The 13,971-nt window shown below is 41.1% G+C and overlaps 2 protein-coding genes and 1 non-coding gene across 7 annotated transcripts in view; 2 read left to right on the top strand and 1 right to left on the bottom strand.

Annotated features, from left to right (window-relative positions):
* Positions 1-3,865: 3,865 nt before the first annotated feature.
* Positions 3,866-6,856, top strand: RPL30 (ribosomal protein L30). Its single transcript, XM_004768917.3, has 5 exons — positions 3,866-3,968; positions 4,076-4,127; positions 4,392-4,537; positions 5,900-6,030; positions 6,755-6,856. The coding sequence occupies exons 2-5, from the start codon at positions 4,107-4,109 to the stop codon at positions 6,802-6,804; spliced, it is 348 nt and encodes a 115-aa protein (XP_004768974.1). The 5' UTR covers positions 3,866-3,968; positions 4,076-4,106; the 3' UTR covers positions 6,805-6,856.
* On the top strand, positions 6,449-6,580 carry LOC123391521. Its single transcript, XR_006606231.1, has one exon. It is a non-coding gene; the product is annotated as a small nucleolar RNA SNORA72 (small nucleolar RNA).
* Positions 6,857-11,286: 4,430 nt separating the features above from the next.
* Positions 11,287-13,971, bottom strand: part of MATN2 (matrilin 2) — a 134,779-nt gene continuing 132,094 nt past the window's right edge. For all 5 annotated transcript variants that reach the window (XM_045077972.1, XM_045077970.1, XM_045077973.1 and 2 more), the window contains one exon: positions 11,287-11,841. In XM_045077972.1, the coding sequence (XP_044933907.1) occupies positions 11,786-11,841 (56 nt within the window). In that variant the 3' untranslated portion in view covers positions 11,287-11,785. The remainder of the gene's footprint in view (positions 11,842-13,971) is intronic.

Raw genomic sequence — 13,971 nt, 5'->3', positions numbered from 1 at the left:
CTGATATCCAGAAAAACAAAAATAATATCTAGATGGCAAAATCCTTCTTAAAGCGTATATACTTCCCAACTTTTTAGTATGAAGATTTTCAAACTCAAAAACGTTGAATAGTGAAACTACCACCTATGTACCCTCCACTTTAAATTCAACAGTTGTTAACACTTCACTGCATTTGCTCTAATGCAGTAGAGCAATCTGTTTATCTTTGTTTTAGATTTTATTTACATTTATTTCAGCGACTCAAAAAGAAGCTGCAGGGGCGCCTGGGTGGCTCAGTGGGTTAAAGCCTCTGCTTTCGGCTCAGGTCATGATCCCAGGGTTGTGGGATCGAGCCTCGTGCCTCGTATCTCGTATCGGGCTCTCTGCTCAGTGGGGAGCCTGCTTCTTCCTCTCTGCCTACTTGTGATCTCTGTCAGATAGATACATTAAAAAAAAAAATCTTAAAAAAAAAAAAGCTGTAATCATGACACTTCACCCATACATACTTCAACAGACATCTCTTTAGAATAAGGGTATGACTTAACGCAGTTATTTTTAATAATAGTTAAGAGTAATCTTTTAATGCAGGGGTCAGCAAACGATGGCCTGCAGGCCAAATCTGGCCAGCTGCTTGATTCTGCAAATGTTTTATCGGAACACACCCACTATATATTGCCGGTGGCTACTTTTGTGCTACGGCAGAGCTGAATCGTTGCCACAGAGAACATATGGCCCCAAAGGCGTAAAGTATTTATTCTTTGGCTCTATAGGAAAAGTTTGCCAATTCCTGCTCTAATAAGCACAAGTGTGGAAAATTTTATAAAATCTTCTTGAGTCAAAAGATATGTCATTTTTGCATGGTAAGTGCTTCTTCCCCTAGTGTATAGGTTTTGTAAAGTTGTGAAAGACTTCAGATGTGGGTGGGTGGCTATGGTTGGAAGGTTGAAGAGATGAGAGTTGGAATGACGAAGAGTTCTAACATTCACTGCATATGTGTTCTGTACAAGGCCCTACGCTAGGTGCTTTATTTTTTTTTTAATATTTTAAAAAAGATTTTGTATTTTATTTATTTGACAGAGAGACATCACAAGTAGGCAGAGAGGCAGGTAGAGAGAGAGGAGGAAGCAGGCTCCCCGCTGAGCAGAGAGCCTGATGCGGGGCTCCATCCCAGAACCCTGGAATCATGACCTGAGCCGAAGTCAGAGTCTTTAACCCACTGAGCCACCCAGGCGCCTCGGCTAGGTGCTTTAGACACCATTACGTTTACTGGGATCCTCACAATACTACAAGGTAGACACTATTTTAGTTTTCTGATGAAGAAACTGAGGCTTAGGGAGCTTAGACAATTTGCCCCAAGTCATGCAGATATTAAATAGAAAAACCAAGAACCTAAGACTGTCTCCAAAGAAATGTAGCAAAATCAGTTAAGATTCCTTAAGCAGAATTCTCAAATATTTTGTGATCATGTTTCATACATAAAGTGCTTTGGGCTTCTCTGGCTTCCAGTACAAGACCCTAGTAAGATCGCTGGGATCTTTAAAGTATATCAAGGACATATATAGTTAGGACCAGAAACTTGTTATAATGAAAAGCACCCCAGATAAGTCTTACCAAGTACTTTAGTTATTTAATCTCTAAAATGGGGGTACTGGGGCGCCTGGGTGGCTCAGTGGGTTAGAGCCTCTGCCTTTGGCTCAGGTCATGATCCCAGTGTCCTGGGATCGAGCCCTGCATCGGGCTCTCTGCTCAGCAGGAAGCCTGCTTCCTCCTTTCTCTCTGACTGCCTCTCCACCTACTTGTGATTTCTGTCTGTCAAATAAATAAATAAAATATTAAAAAAAATAATAATAAAATGGGGGTACTAAAAAGCTTTGAAAATATAGGGCTCAATATAAAAGTATAAAGCCTTATACTTAAAGAACAAATTAATATACATTAAAAATAATTAAATTTTATTAAATAATATATTTTAAAAAACCAAATAATATACATTATTTCATTTTTGTCTTTACCTAAGCAAGTATGCCTCAAACTCAACTTGGTTATCTCATTCTTCAGTTTTTTTGTGTTTTTTTAAAAGTAACCTTTATCCCTAGCATGGGACTCAAACTCACCACCCCAAGATCAAGAGATGCATGCTGTACCAACTGAGCCAGCAGGTGCTCCCTATTCTTTACTTCTCAAATTCTAATATTTATAAGAATCCCCAAAGATGCATATTAAACACAGATTCCTAGGCCTCATCAGGGATTTCTTCTACATACCTGGGTGGAGTCCAAGAGTCATAATTCAAGGTATTTTTTAATCAGGTGATCTGGCAGCCATACTTTCAGATATAACTGGTGTTTCAAAAGACCTATTTAAAATCACCACTTTATTATTAAAAAGGAACTTTACATAGCAATTCATGCTATACAATAATTCAAGTAGTACTGAAACATGTAAGGTAAAAAAATGTCCTCTCCTCACCCACTCTCCTCATAACTTATCCAGTGGTTAAGTTTTGGTGGTTAGCTTTGCAGACTTGAATTTTCTATGCATATACAAGCACATATATTAAGAATGATAGGGGCGTGTGGGTGGCTCAGTGGGTTAAAGCCTCTGCCTTCGGCTCAGGTCATGACCCCAGAGTCCTGGGATGGAGCCCCACATCGAGCTCTCTGCTAGGCAGGGAGCCTGCTTCCCCCTCTGCCTACTTGTGATCTCTCTCTGTCAAATAAGTAAATAAAATCTTTAAAAATAAATATTAAAAAGAACAGCTTTTTTAAAAAAGTGCTAAAATCAGGACGCCTGGATGGCTCTGTTAGGCGTCTGCCTTCTGGTGGGGTCTTGGTCCCAGGGTCCTGGGATGGAGTCCCCAGTGGTGCTAATTGCTCAGGAGGTAACCTACTTCTTCTGCCTACCTCTCCCTCTGCTTGTGTGCTGACAAATGAAAAAAAAAAAAAAAATGCTGAAATAAGGGGCGCCTGGGTGGCTCAGTGGGTTAGGCCTCTGCCTTCAGCTCAGGTCATGCATGATCTCAGGGTCCTGGGATCAAGGCCGGCGCTGGGCTCTCTGCTCAGCTGAGAGCAGAGAGCAGCTCCTCTGCTCAGCTGCTTCTCCCTCTCTCTGCCTACTTGTGATTTCTCTGTCAAATAAGTAAATAAAATCTCTTTTAAAAAATGTTGAAATAAATATCCTTGTTCACATGACTTTGAGAAACTGTGATTGTTTCTGTAGGATATATTCCTAAAAGTTGACACACGATAACGACTTACCTACCGGTACTGGTCCGATTTTAGTTTTTTGGTACTAGCGAGAGACGCTCTGTGCGTGCTATTTTGGCCCATCCGTCACTGGACATTGATACCAAGGTCCAACGTTCACAACAAAAACATTTGTAAATTAGGTCTGTTTATTGAGCTCTCTGAAAATTCGGCTTATAAAGTTGCGCTAACACCGCCACCCAAGAGGTGCGTTTGGGGAAGTCTGCGTGGGGCTCCACCTTTCTCCGAGAGGCCGGCAACTTGGGCGAGGGCAGGAGAGGGCACCCAGCTGCTTCGGCCTGAAGGGAACTGACGCAGGAGGTTAGACCCAGGAACTGAGGCTCACCGGAGTCCTCCCCAAGAGACGCGGCTTCGGTATAGATAAGCTCAGCCGCTCTAAGACCATGGTCCAGCCGCCGCCGCCCCTTGCCACTGTCCCCTCCCGCCTCACTCTCAGTCGGCTTCTCCAACTCCCTCCTGGTTTGACGTTCCCGGTTCCTCAGTCCGCAACTCGGAGCAACACACTAATGCAACTTCAGGACCGGCAGGAAGAGGGAATGCGCAGCTGTACCGCCATTCCACCTACCTGAATCAACAGCAGTCAGCACCGCCCTCGTCTTTTTGCCCCGCCCCTTCCGCCTGCGGCTCACTTCCGGTTCCGACGACTCGGCTCGGCTGTGAAGAGCTTTGCATTGTGGGAGCTCTTTCCTTTCTCTCTCCCGGCCATTTTGGCGGCTGCTCTTGGTGAGTGGGCTCCGCGGGGCCCAGGTTTCGGCAGTGTGGGGATCCCAGCGAGTTGCCGTTTGGAGCTGCTATCCTAAACTTCCTGTCCTGTCCTCTGTATGTTCTAGGTTGGGGCCGTCCCGCACCTAAGACAGGAAGATGGTGGCCGCAAAGAAGACGGTGAGTGAAACGCGCCGGGGCCGGAAGCCGATTCACGTGGAAGACTTGAGTCTTGGCCCCGGGGAGGCAGATCCGAGCACACTGGGGAGACAGCATGCCCACTGGCATAGAGGGGCTCAGGAGGAAGCCGAGTGGTTCTCTCAGTGATTTAGGACCCTAGACTTAGGAAGTTTATTAAAGGGCTCGGTTTCCAGAAAGCTGGATGCTGTTTGAGATGGTTCAAAAACAAGGCCTTAAGGTCCGTCTGAAATGTTTGCTTTGTAGAAAAAGTCGCTGGAGTCCATCAACTCCAGGCTCCAGCTCGTTATGAAAAGTGGAAAATACGTGCTGGGGTACAAGCAGACTCTGAAAATGATCAGACACGGCAAAGCGAAGCTGGTCATCCTCGCCAACAACTGCCCGGCCTTGAGGTAATGGAAGGGAACCTGGAGGGGGTGGGTCGCCCACTGTATATTGATCGGAGTGAATACCCAGGAGTGCTAACCATGGGCAGTCTGCGTAGTACGAATTCGGTTTTATGTAGAATTTTTACAAGCGAGCACTTGGAGAATTCACGGTTTCTTAAGTGGTGTTTGGGGCTGACCGCCATCATGTTTTCTCGTTGTGGAAGCTTCTCTTCGGGGGAAAAAAAGTGTGGCAGAGGGGTAAAAACCACAGAACGTCGAAGTTTGAGGGAAGCACAGACACATGCTTGTATTTCCATGTGTTTTGTGTCCTGCCTTTTTAGGTCATTTCTTGAAAAATCGTTTTTTGAACTCGTTATCGTGTAGAAGAGCTAATAGGATAAAAGTTGAGGCGGGCAGTGGAGCTGCAGGTTTCTAGTTCCCCAAGTGTTTGCTTGACTTCACTGTTTGGAAAGTGAGCTTAGTATGGAAATTAAGTTAAAGAAACTTGGACTGTGGAGTTCCCTACGGCACATTGATTTTTCTGTGGTAATGCATAACTTCACAGGATTTTAGGTAGGGTGTCTGTACATAATTGGCTTTCCTGGAGTACTCCATCCTCCATGCCATCCTGTGGTTTGGTCTTCAAGCTTAACCTCCTATGTGCTTCTCAGCACAGTTACTGGTCATCTTGTTAAATGCTGGTTCTGATTTCGTGGGTTTGGGATGGGACCTGACATTATGCATTTTTAACAAGCACTCCCACGACTGCTGGTCTGCGGATCCATAATCTGAGTAATGGTGCTGTTCTATTAGAACTCTTCAGATTTGTAAAACCTTCAGTGTCCACCTGTTCAGTTGACACAGAAGTGTTAGCTTTGTGTAAATAACATCACTCCCCATCTAAGATTCAGCACCGGGAGAGTAACAGAAACAGCTTATCTTTTAAAGATAACATGTGCTTGAATTTGGAACCTTCACTTACTATTCTGTGCCTGAATGTCTTCATTAGTTATAAAAAATGGAGTATATACTACTTAGGAGGTTGTCCTGGAATTCTATGAAGTGTCTGGTGACTAGTGATTGTTAAGTAAATACTTTATTTCACATCTTACTCTCTTTTCCATGAGCATAATTTACAAGTGTTAAATGTAGATATTCAGAAGATACTTGATGATTCTTGCTGATACTGACCCCATTCTTACAGGGGATCAAAGGAAAGGATGGTTTGTTTTGGCTAATGGATATGGTACTTTTTTAAAGAGTAACAACTGGTTTAGTTACTTTTGGAAAGGCTTACCAACATTAAAACTAATGAAGAAAGTAGTGACATTTTATTTGTCAGTCATTTGTGACCCTATTCATTTGCTTGTCTTCTGGTTTCTGAAGGAAATCTGAAATCGAATACTATGCCATGTTGGCCAAAACTGGTGTCCATCACTACAGTGGCAATAATATTGAATTGGGCACAGCATGTGGGAAATACTACAGAGTATGCACGCTGGCTATCATTGATCCAGGTATTTTTTTTTTTTTTAAGTCAGAATAATTTTTTTCCTTTATAATGTAATTACAGGTATTCTTTGCTATACCAATGTCTGATCCCTAGGTTCAGATACTGAGAATTTGGATAGAGCAAGTGATATCCTGTAGTTTTATTTCACAGAGAATTGATAATGAATATCAATACATTGTAATAGATCTTGTTATAAGTGAAATCTTTTTACTTTGAAATGAATTTGGTTTGAAGCACTTACATAATTAGGACCTTGGTAAAGGTGAAATTATAAATGGGGAGAGTATTCAAATGAAATAGTTGAAGAAAGGAATTTTTACTGTCTGCCTAAGAACAGATAAAATTAAGTTGAGGAAAAGAAGTTCCTACAAATACAGATCATGTTATATTTTGAACTTAACGAGTTTTTAATTCATAAAATACTGCGAATATTCTCGCTGTTCTGATTTTGTAATAATCAGGGCAGGCTAAACATTCGCTATATTAAGACCATGCATGTGTCCCCAGACCTAGTTCTTTCCCTAGGTTTGGTTTTATCAATGCTGGTGATAAACCACGTCTGATTGATAGATATATCTTATATGGGAAATGCCTATGACTAGGTATCTGATCATCTTGAGAAATGACAGCAAAGCTAGTGTCAGAACTTTTAAAGATAACCATTGCTAATTTGATGATTACCAGTTGTGATTAAATGACTTGTAAAACTATTGTGTTTTATTTTCTAGGTGATTCTGATATCATTAGAAGCATGCCAGAACAGACTGGTGAAAAGTAAATCACACGCAATTTTTCTTTAATAAAACTGGCCACAGCTTGTTTTAAAAACATGGTATTCGTTGCCGTTTTTTCCTTTATATCTTTTTGTTTCCATACCCTTTCTGAAGATAGGATTTGAGGGGATAAGGCAGTTAGATGTGGTGGCAAGACTTTTTGGTTAAGAACTCTATGTCCCAGTATTTGTTTTCCTTTTTATAAAGGGAGTGCAGAGTTCCTTTCCTCTACTAGATTTTTTTTAAAGATTCCAGTCTTTTAAAAGTGTTGATACTATTGGCATTTTATATTTGAGTATGTTTGAGAGGCAGCAAAGATCAATATGTAGAATTTAATCAGAATTGCAGTTTGTAATCTGGCTTAGATCTACAGATTTGAGTAGTAGAGAGGGTAAAATGAGATTTGTACTCCCCTTCCAAAATTTTGTGTGTCTGAGAAAAGTTTTATTGAACTTTAATGAAGGATTTTTCCTATGGGTGTGCAATGGTTGAGATAGAAGATCTATAATTGGAGCGCTTCAGAAGAATCCCAGGTCTTCAATAAGTGCTAAGTCCACAGTTGCCCAAAGTTTGTTTTATATTTTATTCCTAGAAGATACATTGTGAAGTATGTTTGGTGTTCAGATTTTGGGGAAACTGCATTCCATATCTTCCAAATATGTTGGACTGAAACCCTTTTCCCTCTTTTATTTCCTTGGGGACATTTTCAGGAGTTACTTGGGAAAAAAATATATCTTGATTTACGGAGTCATATGTTGCTGGTAAAGTATACTCTACACATCCGTGCTGGGCTTTCAGGCTGCAGCCGTGTCAGAATTAACCTTTTCTTTTGGACTTAAGATCTTAAACAAAGATCTTAGCTCGTAGGCAGTTCAAGTAGTAGATGAGTGAGACATAGGAGATGAGGATGCCATCAGTACACTGTACAGAGTGTCCATGTCCCAGTATTTACTGAACTTGGAATCACAAGAGTCCTTTTTTAATAGCTGTGGAACCACCACGGGTGGGTGAAATTCCCAGTTTTGTATAGGAAAGGGAATGGGTTGATACTGCATGATTCTAATTTGTGTCTGAAGTTAATCTGAGGTCATAGATAAAATTTGAAGAATAGTTGTTACTAACTAGTTTTCTTACTGATTGTTCAGTTAACTTAGTATTTCTCAATCTGGGAGCACTACTGACATTTTCCCATGGGACAGTTCTTTGTTGTGGAGGACTGGATACTGCAGGATATTTCTCATGGTTTTCCATGTTATGATACCCAAAATATTACCCCATGTTTTCAAAAGTAGCATCTCCTGGTTAAGAGCCACAGAGCTGTGGAACTCTGTTAAGCATTCTAAAGTGCTCGTATTTTCATATCTAGAGACTAGTGTGCCCAAGGTGGTTTAAGATGTTTGAAGTTTGTCCTTGAAAAGAATTGCTTGGTCAGAGTATTGCTGGCCTCTAGTGTTATTAGTCTGTTCAACGGTTGTGAGAACTGTTTGTCTTTGGGTTAAGTAAGTTTGTGTGCTTATTTTCTACTTGGTAAATTTTGCCTTTCAAATTGAGCTTGCAGTGATACAGGTTAATTTTGGATTGTTTTTCCCTCCAGGTTGATAAGTTACAATTTAATTTCTTCAGGAATGGTTTCTGTAGGATACAATATCACAGGTACCAGTATACCATTTCTTTGTAATGATTCTGTTGCAGGATTTTTGGCTGCAGGCATTTTAGAATGATGGCTTTTAGGAAATAATTTTGTGATTTCTTGGGGCTTCTGTATAGTGATAATACACTATAAGGTCATTGAGCTTTTGCCTTTATCTGTGTTTTTTGTGTACTCATTGTTTAGGAAGAAAGGAATTTAAAGTTTAGAGAAAAGGAGATTAAACCTCACTCATGCTGGCTTAGGACAGCTGTGAAGAATGCCATTAAAATGCTGCCAGAAATAGAGAAAATACTACTGGCCAGGAAGATCTGGGAAGGTCTAAGTTGGTATTTTTAAATGTTATTTTCTGATTATAATCAAAGTAATGTGTTTGGCTGGGAAGCTCTAGTATGCGGGAGATTGCAGGAAATTCCAGCCAACTGGATTTATCGCATACTTGTGCTAAGCTACCTGTTAGGTTTGGAGATAGAAATGTCCCAAAGAAGAGTTTGGTTATTGTGGAGTGTGTTAACTGCAATTGGTATGGTATCATGGCAGGGGCAAAACGTACTTAGAAAAGAAACCAAACTCTAGGCTGGTCTCGAATGCAGTTAGTTGGGCCTTTTGGAAGATCTGGTCCATGGAAAACAGTTCTCTTTGCTTTCATACCTTATTTCCAACTGCCGCTTCACACTTGGGCTCCCCATGTCTGCTGTGGCATCTGCTTTCCTTTCCTCTTGCCCTCCTTTTCCAGGCCTACCCCAATAGCCTCTTCCAGTCTAGACTGGGTGCCTCTGAGTTACCATAGAACCTTTTTTATGGCATTAATCACACCTGTTTCTCACTAAACTAAGGAAGGCCCTAGAGGACAGACTCCGCTTTGTATCACATGAGTTCAAACAGTAGGATGAATAATGACTTTTAGGGCTTAAACATTTACTTAATTCTCTTTGATAGGCTTTTGACTTTCTAGGCCAGAATTTCATCTTCATCTTGTTTTGATAGTAGGCCTTGAGCATCTATACATGTACTGTAATTTACTACCTCCTACCTGTTTGCCTCAAAAGAGAATTAAGGAGTAGGAATCTGCCAAAGTACTTTCCTGAGCTAAGGTAAGTAAAGCATTCATTCATTGACTCAACATATACATAAATTACCATCTTTGTGTCAGACATCATGGACTGCTGAAGAGTAAAAACATAATGGCTAATAATTGAGTATCTAAAATGATACTTTACTAAGTAATGTGCACATTAAGCCATTTAATTCTCTTGACAATTCAGTGAGATCATACTTCATTCCATTTGACAGTTGAGGAAATCAAGGCTTGTAAAGGTCACCACAATAAGCCTGAATGTAAAACTTTTACACCTAAGACCTGTGTAGAGCCAAATGAGGAAAAAGGAGAAATACTTCAGATTTTAGACATATGTAAAGTTTGATTGGTTGGAGGCATTTGTTTCCTTTGAAGGCCTTCTCCCCAACATGAAGAAACTTGAAAACTGATTAAATGTATTTAATAGCTAAACATTAAGGGTTGGGGGTGGTGCAGTCTAGAGCCACTAGGGGGAGCTGGGACTCAACGGAAAGTGAAGTACAGTTGAGCTAAGGAAGCAATGCCTTACCTTAACTGGGAGTACATCTCAGAAGGTAATGCCAACCCAGGCAGTACTTACTAGCGAAAGCCCATTCAGGACCAACTGGGTGACTCAAATACAAATACATGGTTTAATACTTTGAATTGCAACTTTTCTATTTGGAGAAAATCAGATGATTTTTCAGATAAGATTGAAGATACACGAAAGAGATGTTCTCAGTCTACCACAATGCCCTTTGGGAGAACATTCTGATGAAAACACTCCTCTTGAAATATTTAAACAAACTTACTGAAAGTGTTCTGTGTAAAAAGAATCACTTGGCATCAAATACAGTAGCTTCCATGGGAAAGATGTCATTTGGGGGGTCTTTTTTTTGGTTAGAGATTATGGGAGGGGGGTGGGGGGCAGAGGGAGAAGGAATCCCTAGGCAGACTCCCTGCTGAGCACGGAGCCATACTAACACCCATCCCAGGACCCCAAGATCATGGATCATGACCTGAGCTGAAACCGAGAGTCGTCAGATGCCCAACTGACTGAGCCATTCAGGTGCCCCTGCCTTTGGCTTTTTTTTAATTTTTAAAGATTTTATTTATTTATTTGACAGAGACATCACAAGTCGGCAGAGAAGCAGGCAGAGAGAGGGGGAAGCAGGCTCCCCGATGAGCAGAGAGCCAGATGCGGGGCTCAATCCCAGGGCCCCGGGATCATGACCTGAGCCGAAGGCAGAGACTTTAACCACCGAGCCACCCAGGCACCACTACCTTTGGCTTTTTAAAATTCAGCTTTGAGTTTTACTATGTATGCATGTAGGTCTAGTGCCTTCCTTTTAAATGTTGTATGGTATTTCTGAGGTAGGGATCACATAATTTTATCAGTTCCCTTTCTGATGATTTCAGTTATTTTCAACTGGTGGTTTATAAACTCAAGTAGCGTTCTTCTATGGGTCGCCTTCTGTGCATGTGCTGAAGTCCTCTAGTTAGATGCTTGTGAGCGCAGCTGCTAGAGTGCAGGCTGGTGTGCCTTTTCAGTTTTACTACGTATTGACAGATTATACTCCAAAGAGCACGCCTATTTGCATTTTCACTAGTGTACAAGAGCCCCATTTTCTTCATCCTTGCCAACACTGTAGTCCAATGCTAATTTTTGCCAAGCTGATTGTTTTAACTTGGGTTTTCCAGATTGCCAGTGAGAGTCGAGGTTGACCGTTTCCCACATAACCATATTTTGCATTTAAAGTGAACTAGGAATTTTACACAGAATACCATTCTCTGAAGTGGTGAATTTTAATATTGTATTAAAAAAATCCAACTTAATTCAAGTACATAGGTTTTATGAATTTATGCATACATCCATATACATATATCAAGATAAAAGTCCAATACAAAAAAATAGTCTTCCTATGGCCAGTGTTCTACAGAAGTAAGACTGCAAACTAATTTAGTCAAATGAGATCACAACACTAAGGCAGGATAAAGCAAAAGCAAATCATGTCCACAGTATGTTACAGAATAGCTTGCATAGCTTATTTATTCTCACTTGATAATCTCATTTTAGGGTTCTGAAGGACTTTTTCTCAAATTTATACAAGTTAGTGTTGCACTTTTGCCTTTGTGTTCTATAGCAAACCAGCTTTCTAAGTCCTAGTCCTGTTTTACTTTACAACTTTTTAGACTCAATAGCCTGAGCTTTGGGGCTCAAGCTGCTTCCGTTGTAACATTTGATACAATGGCATACAAATACATAGCACATTTCATATCTTCATCTGTATCTCAGGCGGTTTTCCAGGGCTTCCATCCTTTGTGTCATTTCTTCTAGTAAATCTCAAATTAAGGAAGAGGAATCTGAATTGTCTATTTTTATTTACAATCAAATACAATTGGATGTCGCTATGTAAAAATTTGTCCTCAAAGATACAAACCTCTGGTTTTCCCCATTTAGAAAAATTTTTTAACTCTGATTGAAGGTTTATAGTAAGCCATTTAACACATGCTATCAAGACTATGAATCCCTTGGGGCATCTGGGTGACTCTTACCAGTTAAGTGTCTGCCTTTGGCTCAGGTCATGATCCCAGGGTCCTGGGATCATGTTCCACATCAAGCCCAAGATTGGGTTCCCGGCTCAGTGGGAAGTCTGCTTGTCCCTCTGCCTGCTGTTCTGCCTGGTTGTGTTCTCTCTAATAAAATCTTTTTTTTTTTTTTTTTAAGATTTATTTATTTATTTGACAGGCAGAGATCACAAGTAGGCAGAGAGAGAGAAAGAGGGAAGCGGGCTCCCCGTGGAGCAGAGAGCCTGATGCGATGCGGGGCTCAATCCCAGGACCCTGGGATCACGACCTGAGCCGAAGGCAGAGGCTGTAACCCACTGAGCTACCGAGGCACCCCAAATAAATAAAATCTTAAAAAAAGAAAAAAGACTACAAATCCCCTTCAGGTTAAACACTTCAACATCAAAGCAAAGTAGTTGAGTTACCAAAAAAAAAAAGTTTTTTTTAAATTTTTAAAATATTTTTTTGAGAGAATGTGTGTGAGGGGGAATGGGGCGAGGTGGGGGGAGAGGGAAAGAGATTCCCAAGTAGGCTCCACCCTCAACACAGAGCCTGAGGTGGGGCTCAATCTCACAACCTTCACATCATCATCTGAGTCAAAATCGAGTCAGGCTTAACCAGCTGAGCCATCCCTTTAAAAAATGTTTTTAAATTTTACTCACACCTGTGTTGCTTATAAATTAGTTTGCAGTAACATACCTTTAGGAGCCAGAAGTGACAATTTGGGGAATAATATAGTAAAGAGAATTGGGTTTTAATAAGATGATGTCACGAGAGTAAAGAGATGGGAGAGTTTTCACCCATGATGCCAGATAATGGCCAAAGGGTAGCAGCACTGAAGACTTCTGACCTATGCTCTTTTACAGATAACTTCCTTAGTCTCTCGTGAAGCAGACCCTCCGAAGTGTGGTGGGAAAGGAGAGAGGCGAGGGGCATTAAAACAAGCATTTGTTTTCATGTAAGCTCCTTAATACCCTCCACCAGTCCCCCTGGCAGAATGAGAGCCTGGATTCATCACCTACATTAACCACTGTCAGATTATTTTACTTAGGGGAACAGATTTCCAGCTTTCAGAAAGGGAATCGCGGGGCGCCTGGGTGGCTCAGTGGGTTAAGCCGCTGCCTTCGGCTCAGGTCATGATCTCAGGGTCCTGGGATCGAGTCCCGCATCGGGCTCTCTGCTCAGCAGGGAGCCTGCTTCCCTCTCTCTCTCTCTGCCTGCCTGTCTACTGTGAACTCTCTCTGTCAAATAAATAAATAAAATCTTTAAAAAAAAAAAAAAAAAAAAAAAAAAAGAAAAAAAAAGAAAGGGAATCGCTACATCTGTTCCTTATTATATAAACCCATTGGCAAAGAGAGAGTTCAGAATTCAACCTTCTCCCTATAGGCTAGTTGATGCATGCTGAGATAGAAATGAGCCAGCTTTAGTAAGCTTACTGAAATTTTAAGTTCAGAGCAACTGGCCATATAAAAACACTGAATCCTCATTTCTCCATTATCTCAAAGCATTCCTTTTATGTGTAATATTGGTTTAATGAATCATTGAGTCTGCTGTTCCCTTGATAAAATGTTTCATCTTAGAGTGCTGATATAAAAGATCCCAGCTGCCAAACAAACAAACAAAAAACCCCAGTCCTCTAGAAACTACATGCTTACCTACTGTGGCTGGCTGCAGTGTGGCCTGGGGCTGAAAGAAAGGTTTGGAATTTAGATGGGAGTTTGAAACTTCATCATTCTACATTCTTTGCCGAGACTTACCATACCTTTGATGGACATCAGACCTGTACAGACCCTTTTCCTCCCAGCAGAGAGGGAGTTAAATTTTAACTCTGTCTTCTCTTATTTTGTGTACTGACTGGCTGGCCTCAAACGCTGAACCCTAGAATGGCAGAGAGCAACC

Source organism: Mustela putorius, unplaced genomic scaffold (genome assembly GCF_011764305.1).
Source record: "Mustela putorius furo isolate JIRA1106 unplaced genomic scaffold, ASM1176430v1.1 tig00000228_pilon_pilon_pilon, whole genome shotgun sequence".
Lineage (NCBI taxonomy): Eukaryota > Metazoa > Chordata > Mammalia > Carnivora > Mustelidae > Mustela > Mustela putorius.
The sequence above is the reverse complement of the archived record's forward strand: the minus strand, read 5'-3'. Positions and strand labels throughout refer to the sequence as shown.